Source organism: Ranitomeya variabilis, chromosome 5 (genome assembly GCF_051348905.1).
Source record: "Ranitomeya variabilis isolate aRanVar5 chromosome 5, aRanVar5.hap1, whole genome shotgun sequence".
NCBI lineage: Eukaryota > Metazoa > Chordata > Amphibia > Anura > Dendrobatidae > Ranitomeya > Ranitomeya variabilis.
In genome coordinates, this window is record NC_135236.1 from 34,323,663 (window position 1) to 34,345,004 (window position 21,342).

At 41.6% G+C, this 21,342-nt stretch overlaps 1 protein-coding gene across 1 annotated transcript in view; it reads right to left on the bottom strand.

Annotated features, from left to right (window-relative positions):
* Window positions 1-7,302: 7,302 nt before the first annotated feature.
* The window catches only part of LOC143774803 (extracellular calcium-sensing receptor-like), a 31,060-nt gene continuing 17,020 nt past the window's right edge, over window positions 7,303-21,342 (bottom strand). The window contains exons 5-6 of the mRNA XM_077262572.1: window positions 16,160-16,283; window positions 7,303-7,952 (exon numbers count right to left, since the gene is read on the bottom strand). Of these exons, the coding sequence (XP_077118687.1) occupies window positions 7,303-7,952; window positions 16,160-16,283 (774 nt within the window). The remainder of the gene's footprint in view (window positions 7,953-16,159; window positions 16,284-21,342) is intronic.

The following is a 21,342-nucleotide window of genomic DNA, read 5'->3' on the forward strand; positions in this document are numbered from 1 at the left end:
TAAGAAGTCTGCTGGAATTTTTTTTTTTTTTTTTTTTTTTTTCCTCCAGTCTGCCTTGCTGCAGTCTTTTTTCTCTCTCTCCTCCTAATCTCTGTATGCTCTGTGTGCACCTGACAATAATGGATCTCCAGAGTGTAACTGCGGGTTTGAATGGTCTCATCACGAAGGTACAAAATTTACAAGATTTTGTGGTACGTGCTCCGGTATCTGAGCCGAGAATTCCTTTGCCGGAGTTCTTCACAGGGAATAGAGCTAGCTTCCAGAATTTCCGAAATAATTGTAAGCTTTATTTGTCCCTGAAGTCTCGTTTAGCTGGAGACCCTGCTCAGCAGGTTAGGATTGTGATTTCCTTGCTCAGGGGTGACCCTCAAGATTGGGCCTTCTCATTGCCAGCAGGGGATCCTGCGTTACGCGATGTGGATGCGTTTTTTCTGGCCTTGGGCTTGCTTTATGAGGAACCTCATTTGGAACTTCAGGCAGAAAAAACTTTGATGGCACTATCTCAGGGGCAAGACGAAGCTGAAGTTTTTTGCCAAAAATTCCGTAAATGGTCTGTGCTTACTCAGTGGAATGAGTGCGCCTTGGCGGCAACTTTCAGAGAAGGTCTCTCTGATGCCGTTAAGGATGTTATGGTGGGGTTCCCTTTGCCTGCAGGTCTGAATGAGTCCATGACAATGGCTATTCAGATTGATAGGCGTCTGCGGGAGCGCAAACCGGTGCACCATCTGGCGGTGTCTATGGAAAAGACGCCAGAAAGTATGCAGTGTGATAGAATTCTGTCCAGGAGCGAGCGACAGAATTTTAGACGGAAGAAGGGATTGTGTTTCTATTGTGGGGATTCTACTCATGTTATATCGGCATGCTCTAGGCGTACAAAGAAGCTTGATAAGTCTGTTTCCATTGGCACCATTCAGTCTAAGTTTATTTTGTCTGTAACCCTGATTTGCTCTTTGTCATCCATTGCCACGGACGCCTATATTGACTCTGGCGCCGCTCTGAGTCTTATGGATTGGTCCTTTGCCAATCGTTGTGGTTTTGATTTAGAGCCTTTGGAGACTCTTATTCCTCTGAAGGGGATTGACTCCACCCCATTGGCTAATAATAAACCACAATACTGGACACAAGTAACCATGCGTATCAATCCGGATCACCAGGAGATTATTCGTTTCCTGGTGCTGTATAATTTACATGACGATGTGGTACTGGGATTGCCATGGTTGCAGTCTCACAACCCAGTCTTGGACTGGAGAGCAATGTCTGTGTTGAGCTGGGGATGTAAGGGTATTCATGGGGACGTACCTTTGGTTTCTATTTCGTCGTCCATTCCCTCTGAAGTCCCTGAGTTCCTCTCTGATTATCAAGACGTCTTTGACGAACCCAAGCTTGGGTCGTTACCTCCGCACCGTGAGTGCGATTGTGCCATAGATTTGATACCGGGTTGTAAATATCCAAAGGGTCGTTTGTTTAATTTGTCTGTGCCGGAACATGCTGCTATGCGGGAATATATAAAGGAGTCTTTGGAAAAGGGACATATTCGTCCATCTTCTTCTCCCTTGGGAGCTGGGTTTTTCTTTGTCTCAAAAAAAGACGGCTCTTTGAGACCATGTATTGATTATCGGCTTCTGAATAAGATCACTGTTAAGTATCAATACCCATTGCCATTGCTTACTGATTTGTTTGCTCGTATAGAGGGTGCTAAGTGGTTCTCTAAAATTGATCTTCGTGGGGCGTATAATTTGGTGCGGATCAGGCAGGGGGATGAGTGGAAGACCGCATTTAATACGCCCGAGGGCCACTTTGAGTATTTGGTCATGCCTTTTGGTCTTTCTAATGCCCCTTCAGTTTTCCAGTCTTTTATGCATGATATTTTCCGCGATTTTCTGGATAAATTTATGATAATATATCTGGATGATATTCTGATTTTTTCTGATGACTGGGACTCTCATGTCCAGCAGGTCAGGAGAGTTTTTCAGGTTCTGCGGTCTAATTCTTTATGTGTGAAGGGGTCTAAGTGCGTTTTTGGGGTCCAGAAAATTTCCTTTTTGGGGTATATTTTTTCTCCCTCTTCCATTGAGATGGATCCCGTCAAGGTGCAAGCTATTTGTGACTGGACTCAGCCCTCCTCTCTTAAGGGTCTTCAGAGATTTTTGGGCTTTGCCAACTTTTACCGCCGATTTATTGCTGGTTTTTCGGATGTCGTTAAACCACTGACTGATTTGACCAGACAAGGCGCTGATGTTGCTAATTGGTCCCCTCATGCTGTAGAGGCCTTTCAGGAGCTTAAGCGCCGTTTTGCCTCTGCCCCTGTGTTGCGTCAGCCTGATGTGAATCTGCCTTTTCAGGTTGAGGTTGACGCTTCGGAGATCGGAGCTGGGGCAGTGTTGTCGCAGAAAGGTTCCGACTGCTCCGTCATTAGGCCTTGTGCCTTCTTTTCTCGCAAATTTTCGCCCGCAGAGCGGAATTATGATGTTGGGAATCGGGAGCTTTTGGCCATGAAGTGGGCGTTTGAGGAGTGGCGCCATTGGCTCGAGGGGGCTAGGCATCAGGTGGTGGTATTGACTGACCACAAAAATTTGATTTATCTTGAGACTGCCAGATGCCTGAATCCTAGACAGGCGCGCTGGTCTTTATTTTTTTCTCGCTTTAATTTTGTGGTGTCATACCTACCGGGTTCTAAGAATGTTAAGGCAGATGCCCTTTCTAGGAGTTTTGACCCGGACTCTCCTGGTAATTCTGAACCCACAGGTATCCTTAGGGAGGGAGAAATTTTGTCGGCCGTTTCTCCTGATCTGCGGCGGTCCTTGCAAGAGTTTCAGGCGGATAGACCGGATCGTTGTCCGCCTGATAGACTGTTTGTTCCGGATGATTGGACCAGCAGAGTCATCTCTGAGGTACATTCTTCTGCATTGGCAGGTCATCCCGGAATTTTTGGTACCAGGGATTTGGTGGCAAGATCCTTCTGGTGGCCTTCTCTGTCACGAGATGTGCGAGTCTTTGTGCAGTCATGTGACGTTTGTGCTCGGGCCAAGTCTTGTAGTTCTCGGGCTAGCGGACTGCTGTTGCCCTTGCCTATTCCTAAGAGGCCTTGGACACACATCTCGATGGATTTTATTTCAGATCTGCCTGTTTCCCAGAAGATGTCTGTCATCTGGGTGGTCTGTGACCGTTTCTCTAAAATGGTCCATTTGGTTCCTCTGCCCAAGTTGCCTTCTTCTTCTGAGTTGGTTCCTCTGTTTTTTCAGAATGTTGTCCGATTGCACGGTATTCCTGAGAATATTGTTTCTGACAGAGGTACCCAATTTGTGTCTAGATTTTGGCGGGCATTCTGTGCTAGGATGGGCATAGATTTGTCTTTTTCATCTGCTTTTCACCCTCAGACTAATGGCCAGACCGAGCGGACTAATCAGACCCTTGAGACATATCTGAGGTGTTTTGTCTCTGCTGACCAGGATGATTGGGTTGCTTTTTTGTCATTGGCAGAGTTCGCCCTCAATAATCGGGCCAGTTCTTCCACCTTGGTGTCCCCGTTTTTCTGTAATTCGGGGTTTCACCCTCGATTTTCCTCCGGTCAGGTGGAATCCTCGGATTGTCCTGGAGTGGATGCAGTGGTGGAGAGATTGCATCACATCTGGGGGCAGGTTATGGACAATTTGAAGTTGTCCCAGGAGAAGACTCAGCGTTTTGCCAACCGTCATCGTCGTGTTGGTTCTCGGCTTTGTGTTGGAGATTTAGTGTGGTTGTCTTCTCGTTTTGTCCCTATGAGGGTCTCTTCTCCTAAGTTTAAACCTCGGTTCATCGGCCCTTATAGAATATTGGAGATTCTTAATCCTGTTTCTTTCCGTTTGGACCTCCCTGCGTCCTTTTCCATTCATAACGTTTTTCATCGGTCGTTATTGCGCAGGTATGAGGTACCTGTTGTACCTTCAGTTGAGCCTCCTGCTCCGGTGTTGGTTGAGGGTGAGTTGGAGTACGTTGTGGAGAAAATTTTGGACTCTCGTGTTTCCAGACGGAAACTCCAGTATCTGGTCAACTGGAAGGGTTACGGCCAGGAGGATAATTCTTGGGTCAATGCATCTGATGTTCATGCTTCTGATCTTGTTCGTGCCTTCCATAGGGCTCATCCTGGTCGCCCTGGTGGATCTGGTGAGGGTTCGGTGCCCCCTCCTTGAGGGGGGGGTACTGTTGTGAATTTGGATTCTGGGCTCCCCCGGTGGCCGCTTGTGGAATTGGACTTGTCATCCTCTTTCCTGTTTCACCTGATTCCATCAGTAGTGGGTGTCGCTATTTAAGCTCATTTCTCTGGTGGTTTCTTGCCGGTCAACAATGTTATCTGATGCCTCTCAGTGCTTGTTCCTGCTTCTGACAACTACTAGATAAGTTGGACTTTTGTCCATGTTTTGTTTTGCCTATTTGTTCCAGTTCACAGCTGAAGTTTTGTTACTGTGTCTGGAAAGCTCTCGTGGATCAGGGATTGCTACTCTGGCGTTATGAGTTAATGCCAGAGTTTAAGGTAATCTCTGGATGGTGTTTTGTTAGTGTTTTTCTGCTGACCATGAAAGTATACTATCTGTCTTCTGCTATCTAGTAAGCGGACCTCAAATTTGCTACGACTATTTTCCTGCTGCGTTTGTTGTTTCATCTGAACTCACCGTCGTTATATGTGGGGGGCTACTGTCTTCTTTGGAATATTTCTCTAGAGGTGAGCCAGGTCTTATATTTCCCTCTGCTAGCTATTTAGGTCTTAGGCCAGAGCTGGGCATCTAGCGATAAATAGGAAATGCTACCTGGCTATTTCTAGTTGCGCGGCAGGCTTAGTTCATGGTCAGTATAGTTCCATCTTCCGAGAGCTTGTCCCTCTATAGGCTTGCTATGATCTCTGCCTGCAGAGATCATGACAGGAGATGGACCGAGATTCCCCCTGTGCAGAGGCGGGAACTCGACCCCTAACACATGGCACCCTCAAACCATTCCAGCAAAATCTGAACTCCAATATGGCATCTCTTCCCTTCTGAGCTTTGCACTTTTCCTCAAAAGTAGTATTCCCCCACATATGGTGTATCAGCACACTCAGGAGGAATTGCACAAGAAATGTTATGGTGCAAAAATAACATTTTTGTGAGGAAAAGGTGACTTTTTTATTTTTGCTGCTCAACTTTATAAACTTCTGTGGACCACCTGGGGGTTCAAAGTGATCACCACACATCTAGATAAATTCCTTGAGGTGTCTAGTTTCTAAAATGTGGGGTTTCCACTTCTTAGGCTCACCAGAGGCTCTCCAAATCCAACATGGCATCGGCTAACAATTACAGTCTATTTTGCATTCAAATAAGTCAATTTACGCTCTTTCCCTTGCAACATGTCATCTGCTAATGATTCTAGAAAATTTTGAGTTCAAAAAGTCAAGTGACACTCCTTCCCTTCCAAGCCCTGCTGTACGCCCAAACAATAGTTTTTCTTCACATGTGGGGTATTGGCGTACTCTGGAGAAATTGTACAACAAATTGTACATGCATTTTCTTTTGTTGCCCTTGTAAAAATGCAACATTTGGGTCTTAAGGAACACCTTTGTGGCAAAATGTGACTTTTTATTTTCATGGTTCAATGTTATAAACTTCTGTGAGGCACCTTTTAATTCAAGGTGCTCACTACATATCTAGATACATTTCTTGAGGGGTCTAATTTCCAACATAGGATCACTTATGGAGGTTTCCCTGTTTAGGCACATCAGGGACTCTCCAGATCCAACATGATGTCTGCTCTCTATTCCAGCCAGTTTTGAGTTCAAAAAGTCAAACAGTGTTCTTTCCCTTCCGAGCCTTGCCATGCACTCAAACAGTAGTTTTCCCACATACATGGAATGTTGAAGTAATCAGGAGAAATTGCACAAGAAATTTTATGGTGCATTTTCTTCTGTTACCCTTCTGGAAAATAATTGGGGCTAAAGTAACATTCTTCTAGGTAAAAGTAAAATATTAATTTTTTCCTTTTATTTTTATTTATTAAAGGGTTAATAGACTTCTAGCATGTGTCAGCACTTTGAAAGGTGCAGTTTTTAGAATGGTAGCACTTTTGGGTATTTTCTCTCATATAGGCCCCTGAAAGTCACTTTTAATTTGATGTTGTCCCAAAAAAATGATTTTGCAAATTTTGTTGGAAAAATTTCAAATTGCTGATCAACTTTTCACCTTTCTAAATTCCTCACAAAAAAATTGTGTTTAAAAATGAAGCAGATGTAAAGTAAATGTTGTGAACTATTTTGTGTGATATAACTGTCTGTTTTAAGGGCATAAAAATGAATAGTTGGAAATTGCATAATGTTGAATTTTTTTCCAATATCTCCATTATTTTCACAAATAAACGCAAAATATATGGAGCTAAATTTACAACTACTGTAAAGTACAGTGTGTCATGAAAAAAACGTTCTCAGAATCACTGGAGTATTGAAGTGTTTCATAGTTATTACCACAAAGTGACAGTGGTCAGAACTGCAAAATTTGGCCTGGCCATGACGATGAAAACAAACTTTGGGGGCGAAAGGGGTTAATATAGTCTGTAATGTCATGAATCATGGAATGTTGAGATTACTGAAAGAAGGACACCAATTTCTTGCAAAATCGATGTAGATCTTTGATCAAATATCATTATTTCATGGTGGGGATTGCTTCTCTATTCTTTATGTATATATGTGTATGTGTTGTATTTATATTTTCTATTGGGTTATATTCAAATTAAATAGAGAAGTTCCTCTACAAAATGATTGGTGGACTAACAATTGTGGTGCTATTTAAAAGGTTTATTCAGCCCAAGGGTACAAGTCTTCAGTCACTGTTTGTGACTGCAGACTTGTGTATCCTCATCGGATGCCTACTGGTCTCTGTGAGGATTCTCTGGTGTTAGCACCGGGGGTGGTTGATCATATGACCGCAAGCATGTGATTTGTTAATTTTCAGCTTCATTCTGACTATATTTCTCCGATCTCTCACAATTGACATTTATGAGTGAAGCGACACATTTCTAGTTGACACATTGCCGCATTGCTTGCAGTCAAACCTACCTGCTGAAGTAGAGTGACTACAAACTGGTACCACTTTAATCCTGACCTGCATTGTATGTGAATGCTTGACAAAGACATGAAATGTGCCGAAACATAGCGATTATTTGGTACAATACTTCTTCACCCTGTTTGGATGCTGTTCACTATTCTTACAAATGTGTTTTAGAAGATCATTGAAGACTATCAGGATTGACTTTCATAGCTTTTATTAAAACAACAGTTGCCATAGTTGTGGTTGTAAAATCGGTCTATAATTTGCTTATTGCACCTTTATCTTTATTTCTCAGATATTCTTTGGAGTTCATCTCAGGTCTGAAGAGTAAAATGAAACATTTAGGAAAGAACATACAGATCAACAATGCCCAACTGGATGCCAGGATGGCAAACACCTCCATGGCGACTGTGTATTTGCCCTGAGCACTAAGAGAAGCAGGAATGAAAGATAGCCAAACACTAAGAAAGGCCAACATGCTAAATGTAATAAACTGAGCTTCATTAAAACTATCTGGAAGTTTTCGAGCCAAGAAAGCCACTATTAAGCTAATGGTGGCCAGTAAAAAGAGATAACCGAGCATGGCCCAGAATGAGATGGACTCATCAATACAGTCAATAATAATGAGTTCTGCTTTATCTGCTGTGTTTAGCTGTGGAAGCGGAGGATCCACTGACATCCAAGTGATACACAATATTAGCTGTAGAAGGAAACATATAAAGATAATTGAGTAGGAGACTCTTAGGGTAGTCCATTTTCTTAGACTGCTTCCAGGTCTAGTTGCCATAAAAGCAAAAACCACCATGATCGTCTTGGCCAATATACATGCAACACAGAGAGTGAAGATCAGACCAAAAGACACCTGACGGAAGAGGCATTTCTCATGATCAGGGTAACCAATAAAACCTAAAGAACACAGGAAGCAGAGACTAATGGATATCAGAAGAAAACAACTTAGGGAGTAATTACTGGCCTTCACAAATGGTGTATTGCTAAAGTGGAATAATAATCCAAAGATTGGAGCTGGAATAATTGAGGAAATTATGGCTGCTGTAGCTAGAGAGACACCTAATAGATCTTCATAAGACAGAAACTCTATAGGTTTTGGGAGACACTTGGATTTTTCAGGATTTGGCCATTCGTCCCATGGACATCTGAGGCAATTCAAGGCATCTATAAATGGAGAAAAAGTATGTTAAGCTTGTATCATTTTGTCTCTGCTGTGTTAGAAAGAGTAAGGGGACATACAATAAAAAACTAAGGAAGAAAGATATTCAAAATTAATATGTTGTTGAAATATTTGAGTGCAAAAGTATGGCAACCATCTTGATCTACAACCATCTAGACTTCTAACACCAAAAGGAAGGCTGGACATATGTCTGTACAGAAAAAGCACTGCCTATTCTCTTAAAGAAACAGAAGGACTGATCTGTAACTATAAGGTTGGTTGTATTTATCTTACTAATAAGGATGACCTAAATTGAACTGTAAAGTTCGGGCTCTGTACAGGACACCTAGAATTCGGTACCGAACCTCAAACATAGACTTTTAACAAGATGTCTGGTTTACTGTTCAGATTCGGATGTCTAACAAAGTTTCTTAAAAGGCTGTAGCACAGCCAGCGATGAAGCTTTTAGGCTGTGGGTACTTCTGTAGCCATCACAGCCTTGCCAAGTATTGGCATGGCTGTGATTGCCCAGAGAACTACATGACCCAGCAGGTATAAATGCCTGAACACGAGTTCCACCTCCATTCTCCTCTGATTAGTTTAGGGGCAGGACACATGTGGAATGAGGGACAGTGTTAAGCAACACAATCTGCAAAAAAGCCACTGTGTGTATTCTGCTTGTGTCTCAGTGGGAGAACTGTGCCAAAAAGCTGCTGTGTGAACTCTACAACCCTGCCTGTGGTAGTGCAGTGCTAAAAGCTGCTGTGTGTACTCTGCAACAGCTCATGTGGGAGTAATGGGCCTAAAGCCTCTGTGTGGACTCTGAAACACCGCCTGTGGGAGTACTGTGCCTTTTAGTTCCTGTGTGAACTCTGCACCCATATCAATGGAAGTATTGTGCCAAAAGCTGCTGTGTGTACTGTGCAACCTGCCTTTTGGGAGTACTGTGCCAAATGCTGCTGGGTGTGCTCTGCGATGCTGTGTGTGAGAGCACTGTACCAAAAAGCCACTGTGTGTATTCTGCACCCATATCTGTGGGAGTTCTGTTCCAAAAACTACTGTGTGAACTTTGCAACCCCACCTGCGGGAGTACTCTGCACCCATATTTGTTATAATACTGTGCCAAAAGCCACTATGTGTACTCTAGAACCCCACCTGTTGGGAGTACTGTGCCAAAAGACATTGTGTGTACTCTGCACCCACATCTGTTGGAGTACTCTGCAACTCAGAACCCTTGTTTGCATGGTTCCCTGATGAAGGCAGATGCCGTAAAATGCTTCGCCACACTCACTATTGATCCTCCTACACAAAGGTATAGTTTATTTCAAGGTAATTATTATCACTTTTGCTGGTATAGCCCATTGGCAACCCTGAACAATATTATATCATCTACCTAATAGTGATCATGCTATGTCCTGGGCATTTATGTACATGCACTTTACCTAATCATACATGCTGCTTATAAACATTCTGTATACCTTGCAATGATGATTTGTGATTACAGGCTGTCTAGATATGTGAGCACCTACATTAAGTTTAAATTTAAGCACTTTTTGCACATTATTATAACCTACTAATATCAATTACATTTATTACTCTATTGTAATCTATTTATTTTATTTATACTAGACAGTGTTTATATATATTTTTATGTTCATCTAGTTTTATTTTTAGAAGTGTTACTTGGAATTGTGTTCACTGTCCTATTTGGTCATTTTTTTCCACCCCACTATATTATTATTCTTGATTAATAAACTTGTATAAATTTACTACACTCACTTTGCACTTTTTTTGTCGTTTTCTTCTTTCTTGTAATCTTGTTTGTTTGATCAGTGTGCATTAAAAAAATTCTACTCTGCAGCCATCTTGTTGGCATTTGTAGGTTAAAAAAATATTTTTACTGTACCTTCTCTTACACCTACATCGCCATGACCACTTTCTACTCCAGTTAAATGTGCACCCGTGGTTGTAGGGTATTAGTTTATTTTGGGTTCATTCTATGATCTCTTAGGCAAGTTCCCTAAACAAACACACAAAAAATCCCAGAAAAGAACAAAACAAAAAGAGAAAAAAACACTGTGTTGGATTACTCCTCCTTTAACTCTTCCACTTTTGTGCATTTTAGGTTGTTTTAAGTAATTTTTATTAAAAAAAACACTGAAAAGGGACAACCAATAAACATAAAAAACAGTGTTGGCTTACTCCTCCATTGCCTATTTCACCTATATTGCCACGCCCACCTCTTCCTCTACTTGGACCTATGCCTTCTAGCTCTAGATTGCTAGTTTTAATTTTGATTAGTTTTCTTAATTCTAGTTTGTTTTAAGTCAGATCCATAAGAAACAAAAAAAAAACCCTTAAAAAAAGAAAAAAAACACAAAAACCCCAATTGTTGGATTACTCCACCATTGCTCTTCCACGTACACCGCCACGTCGACCTCTTCCACCATGTGGACTTACGCCTTCTGGTTCTAAATTGCTAGTTTTCGTTTTGTTAAATCTAGGTTGCCTATTTGTCAGCTCCATAAAGAAAAATTTAAAAATACCGACAAAGAACAAAGACAAAAAAACAGTGTTGGATTACTCCTCCCTTGCCTCTTCCACTCATACCGCAACGTCCACTTCTTCCTCTACTTGGACCTACACCTCCTAGTTCTAGATTGCTAGTTTTAGTTTTTTAACTGTAGTTTGTTTTAAGTCAGGTCCATAAAAAATATAAAAAAGCAAAAAAAACCTCAAAAGAGAAAAAAAAACACAGCAAAAAAAACAGTGCTGGATTACTCCTCCCGTGATCTTCCATGTATACTGCCACATCGACCTCTTTCTCCAGATGGACTTATGCCTCCAGGTTCCAGATTACTAGTTATACTTTAGTTAATTCTAGGTTATTTTAAAGTCAGTTCCATGAAAAAATAAAAATAAAATAAACACCAAAATATAGAAAAAAAAATTACAAACTAACAAAAAAGCAGTGTTGGATTACTCCTCCTTTGCTTCTACCAACTATAACGTCACATCCATCACTACCTCCATTTGGACCTACACTTCTTGGCTCTAGATAGCAAGTTTTAGTTTTGCTAATTGTAACCATTAACCATGAGTGGAGAAAAAGGTTTGGTGTTATTATTCATATTCTCTGGAAAAAGGCCAAGAAAGCAAACATTCTGCTGGGGTATGTAAACTTTTGAGCACAACTGTACTTGCATCCAACTGGGAATTTGTTCAGAGTCTTCTCTGTGGGTGTGTGCTTTCACCCTTCCCACCCAGACATTGCCAAGCACATCTCTGATTATACTGAGCATTATGATTGGCAGGATGAAGGAGTGAAGACTAGAAGTGCACGCTTCTAGAGTAGACACTGAAGAAATGCCCAGAAGCAGTTCAATTAGAGATTTCACATACTGTTCTCCAAAAGCAACAAATGTGAATATCTCTTCAAAAGAGCTACATAGCGCAAAATTGGAAAAAATGTTCAGAATCACGGAAGTGCTGGGATTTTTACAAGTTATTTAACTGAATTTTTAGGTCCTATTTAACCCTTTACACTGTCATTTCAGCATAACTCTTGTGACTTTATCTTCCTGTTGTATATGTTTTAATACTTTATATCTGAATTGGCACCATATTATCATTATCATTATTTTGTTTTAATCTTATGTGCTGTTTTTTTTTAAAGCTGCGTGACTTGCCAGCTTCTATATGTTCCTTCAGGATCAAACTTCTTGCTGAGATAGCCTGTCTCTCAAATTTGTATTCCCACTTTGATAGAAATTTTCTTTTTTGGGATCTTGTGACCAATTTAATAAAATTTAGATTTTATACCATTGACATTGTTTTGGTGTTCTTTTGTGAGAGAGTGTCTTTTTTTATTTATATATTCTGATTCTTTAGATTGACTGAAGCTTGTGAAATAAATATTAAACCCGTCACTAATATTCTAAGTAAATATATTTCTAAAGGTGCTAATGACATGAAATTGTCACTAGAGTTTGGTAACAGCCGATCCAGTCTGAACAGGCAAAGAAATTACCATAGCTGTCCATAAGTTAAGTTATGCATAATAATGAGAAATGACAAAGGGAAAATGCATTAACCACGCTTATTGAAATTTAGATAATACATTGTACACAAGCTTTTTTTGGTAATGAAGCTTCAAGACACCTCCTGTATGGAGAAACTAGTTGCAGGCATTGCTCCTGTGTGAATTTGGCCCGCTCTTCCACACAAGCACTCTTCATATACTGAGGCTTCAATTAGCTCCTTTTATGAACCCTGAACTTTAGTTATTTCCATACATTTTCTCTTGAATTCATGTCAGTTGATTGGCTGGGCTATTCTAGCACATTTATTTTCTTTCACAGAAACCAATTTATTTGTCTATTTATTTATACTTATTAAGCGCCAATAATTCCACAGTGCTTTTGAGAAATCAAGTGAAAGTTTCTTTGTCTGTGTTTTTGGGATCATTGTCTTGCTGAAATGCCCACCCCTGTTTCATCTTCATCATCCTGGTAGATGGCAGCAAATTTTTTTCAAGAATGTCTCTGTACATTTTTCCATTCATCCTTCCTTCAATTACATGAAGTTTGACAATTCCATATTCAAAAAAACAGCACCACACTAAATTTGCCACCTCCAAATTTCACTCTTGTGGTGTTTTTAAGATGATATGCAGTGCTTTTTGTCCTCCGAGCATGTTGTGTATTATGGTATCCAGTAAGTTCAATTTTGGTCTAATTTGACCAGAATATATTCTCCCAGTATTTCTCAGGCTTGTCTAAATGTTGTTGAGCAAACTTTAAAAATGCTTGAATAAGCTTTTGTTCAGCAATGGAATCTTTAGGTCATGAGCGTGCATACAGGTCATGGAGGTTGACTGCATTACTGTGGAGACACAAAGGTCAGTGAGTGCTCTCGTCTGCTAATCCTGCTGTCTTTAGAAAGACTGCGTAGACTAGGGCTCATCCCACTGAATGCCTTAGGCTACTTTCACACTAGCGTTTTTGGCTGCACGTCGCAATGCGTAGTTTAGGAGAAAAAGCGCATCCTGCAAAGTTGTCTGCAGGATGCATTTTTTCCCCATAGACTAACTTTACCGATGCATTGCAACGTATTGCCAAACGTCGAAACCATCGTGCGACGGTTGTGTCGTGTTTTGGCGCACCGCCGGCACAAAATAGTTACATGTAACTTTTTTTGTGCTTGGAGACCGCCATTTTCGATCGCGCATGCGCGGCCGAAACTCTGCCCCCTCCTCCCCGGACCTTGCAATGGGGCAGTGGAAGCGTAGTAAGACTGCTTCCGCTGCCCACGTCGGGCATTTCTTTCACAGTATGCGTCGGTACATCGGGCTGATTCAGCGCAACGGCCCCGTACCGACGCTAGTGTGAAAGCAGCCTTAAACAAAGAATGAGGGTAAAACAGTGTGATAATTCTTTATTGAACCACAAACAGACAATAACATATAGTACAGTCCCAGCAAATACACAAAATGGTGCAAATTACAGTCTCAGCCTTCCTCTGGTTCGCCAGTATTAGAGCAGCTGCGACTTTGGGGTTTCCAGGGAAGAGGTAGCAGCAAGCTTAGGAAGCTGACAGTCCATTGAGGTATGTGGTTAGGTGACCTGATTGTCCCAACCTGGCTTCTCCAAATGTCTACATGGGGACAGGTGACTTGATTGTCCCAACCTGGCTTCTTCAAATGTTTCCATGGTTTCAGTGATGGACAGTCTATCAAATCTGTGTTCCTCTGATTGGAGCCATGGTGCCTGGCTGCTGTTCTGAAAAGTCTCTCTGCAGAAGGATATAGGTCTCTTTTTATACCCCCAGCTGTCCTACAGATCATCATCCACACATTAGGGGGAAGGTGGGATGAGGTCAGTTCTAATTGTTCAAGTACTCAATCAATCTGCATGGTTTGTCTTTCACTGTTTGCATGTCAACAAGCTAATACCATGGGAATCAACATATTATCAGACATTGGTTGCTCAATTATCCTATGACCTTGTCTTCCAAGGATAGCAGAGCAATAAGTTGCAATAAATATCAATTCAAGAGTTAACATTCAGGCTCATATGAACAATAGCTTAGGTTTCTTGACCTACTAGAAAATATGTCTGTCATAAGTAAGAATAAATGCTGTGTCATCACAATTACTTATTGTTTTCTTTGAAACAACTGTACTGGTACCTGTAACTCTCAAGGCGGTCCTTGGCACCTGAACAACTCTTCTGATAATTCTTTTCACTCCTCTTCCTGAAATCTTGCAGGGAGCACCTGGTTATGGCTGGTTTATGGTGAAATTATGTTCTTTCCATTTCTGGATTATGGTCCCAACAGTGCTCACTGGAACCTTTAGTAGTTTAGAAATTCATCTGCAATCAATGTCATCGGTATGGTTTTCAACAATAAGGTTGTGAATGTCTTGAGACGGCTCACTGGTTTTACCCATCATGAGATGTTTCTTGTGCAGCATCTTGGTAATGAGATACCTTTTTATAGGCTATTAGTTGAACCAGCTGATATTATTTTTCACTAATTGACAGGATTGCTTTCTAATTACTGATAGTTTTCAGCTGGTGTCACGACTTTCCATAGCTTTTTACACCTATCTTTCTTCATGTGTTCCATACTTTTTTTCTGTGTCATTTCTCATTATTACACATAACCTAATTTTTGGACATCTATGGTTTCATTTCTTTGCCTGTGTGGCTTGTGTGGGTTGAATTGGTTGTTACTGACACCTGGTTCGAATATCATGTCAGTAGCATGTTTAATCTTCGTTTCCAGAGGAAAGAAAATATGTGGCCGTCACCCAGCTTGCGTGATACTGTAGCCTTTAATGCACCAGAAATCTGGTTACAAACAATTCATTTGGCTCGGCAGGTAACTGTGAGGGTGCGGGGAGTGTGGCAGGGACGACGGCCATTTCGCGCGATCAGTGGTGGACCCGTAGAAGTGCTGATTGTGCAAAACGGCCATCTTCCCCGCCACACTCCTCGCACCCTCACAGTTACCTGCCGAGCCGAATGAATTGCTTGTAACCAGATTTCTGGTGCATTAAAGGCTACAGTATCATGCAAGCTGGGTGAGTGCTGCATCTTTTCTTTCCTCTCGAAACAAAGACTGAATGATCACTTGTATATATGCAGAGCACCAACAACCAGTGGGGCATACTACCGCATGTCAAATAGGAAAATCAAACCAAAATGGTATCCTCTGTTCGGGACTGTATTCTTTGTGCCATTCATTATCCTTCTGCTTAAGTAGCATGTTTAGAAATACAGGGTGGGCCATTTGTGTGGATACACCTGGGTGTGCCATGTATATGGATACACCTAAATAAAATGGGAATGGTTGGTGATATCAACTTCCTGTTTGTGGCACATTAGTATATGGGAGGGGGAAAACTTTTCAAGATGGGTGGCGACCATGACAGTCATTTTGAAGTCAGCCATTTTTTAATCCAACTTTGTAAATGGCCCACCAAGATGTATCCATATAAATGGCCCACCCTGTATATTTTCTTAGAAAATTGATTTTCAATACTCATTTCACTCTCTGTATTTGTGTAATAATGTCATGCCAGGGTTTTTTATTGTAACTCAATGCTTCTCAGCTCTGTTCACTTTCATAAGCCTAGTTGCAGTGCCAGAAATATTCAGAACAGTGTATGAGGCTCTGTGCATGCATAAAGAATGGAAGTATTATAGTGCTCCAGGAAGTTGTGGAGCTGATGTGACTTCCTAAGTTGCCAATGAACAGACTTTAATGTCTTTTACTAAGAAAATGCTGTAAATTCAAATTCTTAGATAACTCCTTTTGAGGAATTGCTCACTAAGGAAAACTACTTCATGTATTTTAAGACTAAGAAAGATAGTTTGAATTCATGACCCATTCTTCTTTTTGGAACTTGATATACCGTTTCCCTGGTGTGGAACATCACCTGTAATATTTGAGATCTCTCCATGTAAACACGGAACACAGGCATAGCAACATGATTGTTTCCCTTGCATAGCGGCCTTCCGGAATCCAATGGTGCAGCTGTTACTACATCTTGAGAGTGGGATCTGTAAAGAGTAAAGATCCATTTTATGTCTTTAAAATACTGTGTAATTTACACCAAAGAGATGAAATATAATTTGGTGCACAGTTTGAACCAGAACTGGTTGTGTCAAATAAAGAAGATAATGAAATGGATTGTGGGGTGAAAAGTTGAGAAGATGGGATCAACCTTCATAAAATGTGTTCACATCAAGTTTTGTGGTTCTGTTTAGTGATGAGCGTATATACTCGTTACTAGGGTTGAGCGAAACGGGTCGGCAATTTTCAGAAGTCGCCGACTTTTGGCAAAGTCGGGTTTCATGAAACCCGACCCGACCCCTGTGTGGGGTCGGCCATGAAGTCGGCGATCTTCTGAATCTGGAATCGGAATTCCGATACCGATTCCCGATATGTTTAAGATATCGGGAATTGGTATCGGAATTCAGATTTAAGTGTAAAATAAAGAATTAAAATAAAAAATATCGCTATACTTACCCTCTGATGCGCCCTGGTACTAACTGGGAACCTTCCTTCCTTAGAATCAGCCTTCCAGGACCTTGCGGTGACGTCGCGGTGACGTCGCGGCTTGTGATTGGTCGCGCGGCCGCCCATGTGACCGCTCGCGCGACCAATCACAGGCCGCGACGTCACCGTGATGTCACCGAGGGTCCTGGAAGGGCTGATTCTTAGGAAGGAAGGCTGCCGGAAAGAAGCAGGGTGCGTCCGAGGATGAGTATATACCTAATAGGAATATACTCACCCTCGGCTTCTTTCCAGCAGCCTTCCTTCCTAAGAATCAGCCCTTCCAGGACCCTCGGTGACGTCACGGTGACGTCGCGGCTTGTGATTGGTCGCGCGAGCGGTCACATGGGCGGCCGCGTGACCAATCTCAAGCCGCGACGTCACCGCGACGTCACCGCAAGGTCCTGGAAGGCTGATTCTAAGGAAGGAAGGTTCCCGGTTAGTACCAGGGCGCATCAGATGGTAAGTATAGCGATATTTTTTATTTTAATTTTTTATTTTACACTTAAATATGGATCGCAGGGCCTGAAGGAGAGTTTCCGCTCCTTCAGACCCTGGGAACCATTGGAAACCCAATGCACTGCATTGGGTTTCGAGTTTCGGCCGACCCCGACCCCGACTTTTTTATAGGATCGGCCGATTTCACTCGACCCGACTTTTGAAAAAGTCGCGTTTCGTGAAACCTGACCCGATCCTATAAATGTAAAGGTCGCTCAACCCTACTCGTTACTCGAGATTTCCCGACCACGCTCGGGTGACCTCCGAGTATTTTTTAGTGCTCGGAGATTTAGTTTTCATCGCCGCAGCCGAATTATTTACATCTGTTAGCCAGGCAAAGTACATGTGGGGGTTGCCTGGTTGCTAGGGAATCCCCACATGTAATCTAGCTGGCCAAGAGATGTAAATCATTCAGCTGAGGTGAGAAAAACTAAATCTCCGAGCACTAAAAAATACTGGGAGGTCACCTGAGCGTGCTCAGGAAATCTCAACTAACGAGTATATTCGCTCATCACTACTCATCACTAGTTCTGTTGCATTTTTGTAGCAGACACTTTCCAAAACCACAAAGAGATTTAGGACCAAATGTTTTGAGTAGTGAGTGTGACGTATGTGCACACAAAGTCTTTCTTCTGTGGGCAGAGCCTCCAAGCTTTTCTAGGCAAACCTGATTCGAGAAAATCACAGTTGTCTTTTTCCATAAGCAGCTCCGCTACTGACTTTGCTGTTATTTTCTCAGCATTTTCTAATAGAGTGGGCAGCAGCTCCCTTCTTTTAACCCTGAAAAGTTAGTTAAACTGCGAGAAGTTAAAAAAATACAAATTTTGTTTGTAGTGTTGGGGTGTTTTGATTGAAACCTGCTTGAAAAAGCACTAAAAAGTGCCAAAAAAAGTGAAATGTTCATTTTTTAGAGCTTCTTTTAGCCTTTTCAAGGCTTTTGAAAGCCATCAAGCAGCTAAATAACCTGAGCACTCAAGTGACTTTTGTTTGGAAACTGTTCACTAGTTTTGCAAAATAAGACTCTTATGGAAAACACAGCCGGTGTTGCACATACCCTTAGTTTTTACTGTAAAAACTCAGCAAAAAAAATGTGCAAGTGACATGTTCTTCAGGCAGATTCGATCTGGAATCATCCTGTAAAATCACCACAAAAACTAAAGCGAAATTTTAACATAATGCCTAAAATTGTAAAACTTTGCTGCGCACATGTTCAGTCTTTTATTGGTTCTTTTAATCGCTTTAGGGTTGAGAAATTGTGAATCGGTTAAAAGAAGTTAAATGTTCACTCATTGAAGGCCACTAGTTATATTTTAAATTACAGAGAAAAGACCCCAGCGATAAAGCCGCAACAAAAACTATGGTAAAACCACCAGCAAAGACGCTTAAAAAAAAAAGACTGGTGGATTTTTCCTTGAGCGGCTTTACCTAGGCAACCTCAGGGGTCCACCTGCATCTTAAATACGATGTGCGCACATACCCAAAGGCTTTGTATACACAAAGATTTTTGCTCATCTCTTGGAGAAGAAACTGGCTGTGTGTATACTGAGTATTTCTGTAGAATTTTCAAAGTATAAACTGAGCAAAACCTCCAGGCTTTTAATGACAATTTTGGAAGATTCCACTCATTGGCTATGTGCACACAGAATATTTTTGGAGCAGAAACTGAGCAGAAACTGATGGGAAAGTCTCCAATGTATCTTCCAAATCTCAAACCTCCTCAAAAACTTGGAGGCTATGCTCAATTTCTAATCCACATAAGCTCCATGTGCACGAAATCATTGGTTATGTTCATACGGAGTCTTTTTGAAAAAAAACTGAATGGAAAGATTAAGTTTTTGCCATTTGGAAAAAATGTGACAAAAGCCAGCACATGTCCACAACAATAACATTTCGAAATTACTATGCAGCATGTCCATTTTTGCTCACATTTTCAAAAGATGATGTGTGCACATAGTCACTGAGTAAAAAACTGAGCAGAAAACATTCAAATGCTCCTCCAAATCTCAATGCTTCTCAAAATCTTGAGTATTCAATACATTTCAGTTTTGAAAACTCAGCAAAAAGACTAATGCTATGTTTTCGCATGAATTTTTTTAGCAAAACTTCTCTATAATCCTACTCAAACATTGATTCAAAAACACTTGGAAAATTCTTCCAATTCATATTTTGGGTAAGTCAATTTTTCTGTTCATGTGAGGAGTTTTTTAAGCATTTTGTTAACTTATGAGGTTTTGAAAAACTCTTTAAAAAAAAGTGCATCATTAATCATGAGCCAAAATCCTCAGATAAGGTTTTATCCGAGCATGCCCGCGTGTGAACTGAGTGACTTCGGCATGTTATATATATATATGTTTCAGTCCCCGTGCCTGCATGTCTTGTGGCTGTTAGACAACTGTAACAAATGCAGTGATTGCCTAACAAATTGCCTAACGCACTAAAGACCCTCGGTTAGAACATGAGCATGCTCGGATAACACCTTATCCGAGCACGTTCACTCATCACTACATGTAATTTCTTTGAAGCAGATCCTAATGGAAATCTCTCTAATTTGCGTACAGTACAATGAAAAAAACGGCTAAAAAGATCTTAAGAAGAAAAAGAATTCCTTTAAAACTCTCGAGGGTATGCACCCAGAATCTGCCTTAAAAAGCACGGTAATAGCACCTCATAAAATAAACATTATGCACAGCAATGTGAAAACTTCATTGCTGTGCACGTGTTACATCTTATGTTACATCTTATACAGTAATGGTTTCAGTGTTTTAAAGCCATGAAAAGGTTTATAGCATGTTCATTATTCAGGTGACTTTGTTTAGAAGCCGCCCGTGCTCTATAATAAAAGATATAGTAAAAAGATGCTACAAAAACAACAGTAAAACCACCGGTGGTTAAAAGAAGTGACACCCTCTCTATATTTGACAGTTTAGAGCAAAATTTACCAACTATCAATTGGCTACAAGAATGCCGACAGGACAGCTAGCGAATCCCCTTTGAGAAAATAAAGCAGTTTTCTCTGGCAAAATTCAATGGCTGTGCGGGTACTTAAAAGGCATCCTGAGCACATAGCCCAAAATCGCTTTATGGTTATATGCAAGCAATGTTTTTGGAGGAGAACCATTCTGTGTGCACACAACTAGTGATGAGCGAGTCTACTCGTTGCTCGAGTTTTCCCGAGCACGCTCGGGTGGTCTCCGAGTATTTGTAACTGCTCAGAGATTTAGTCTTTGTCACCTCGGCTGAATGATTTACGGCTACTAGATGTTAGGACTGGCGGGACGCACCGAGTAAATAGTGAGATGATATTTGGTGCGTTTGCAGCCCAGGGTCCACCGTGCAGAAGAGAACCTGCTGCTGGCAAATGGCGGCACTATATGGCGGTGGAAGCGAACTCTGTTACATCACAGGGTCGCGGTACCGCACAAAGAGCGCAAGCAAGGAATCACAGAACTCGATCCCAAGACTTGGGAATAGAGTTCGTCTAGACTACTTGTGCTCGACACCGGCACTGGGTGTCAGACTATAACAAATAATAGTAAATTTAAGCACAAGAGTGCGAGCAGTGCCGCACTGGCGGATGCCAACAACCACCCAGACTTGGGTTAGATAAGTGCTCTAATAAAGCACGGCGCTGCACTGGCGGTCACAGCAATAGACGCTGTATAGTATGTTTTATGTTGATAGCTTAGTCGGGCACTAGATAGCAGACATCCACCTTTTGCGAGCAGTCATACACAAGGGAGGGGATGTTTAAAGAACGACTTGCACTCAACACACACATGTTTTCAAATGTACACTAGCGCATGGCCGTGTGATCATGCAAAACTTTTATAGCTGCAGCAAGTACAGGACTTTCCCAGAAGGACCAATGGGTGGCTGCCACAGAAGTTAAGCACCTTCAGGACCTTCCTAGAGGACCAATGGGATTTGCTGCAGTATCTGAGCATGTGACCCTTGATCTCCAATGAGAGATCTTACCCTGGGCATGCTCAGAAGGGGAAAGTAGGACTTAGTCCCAAAAACGTCTGCTCGCCGCTGCCCAGTACTGGCTACAATGGCAGAAGCTGG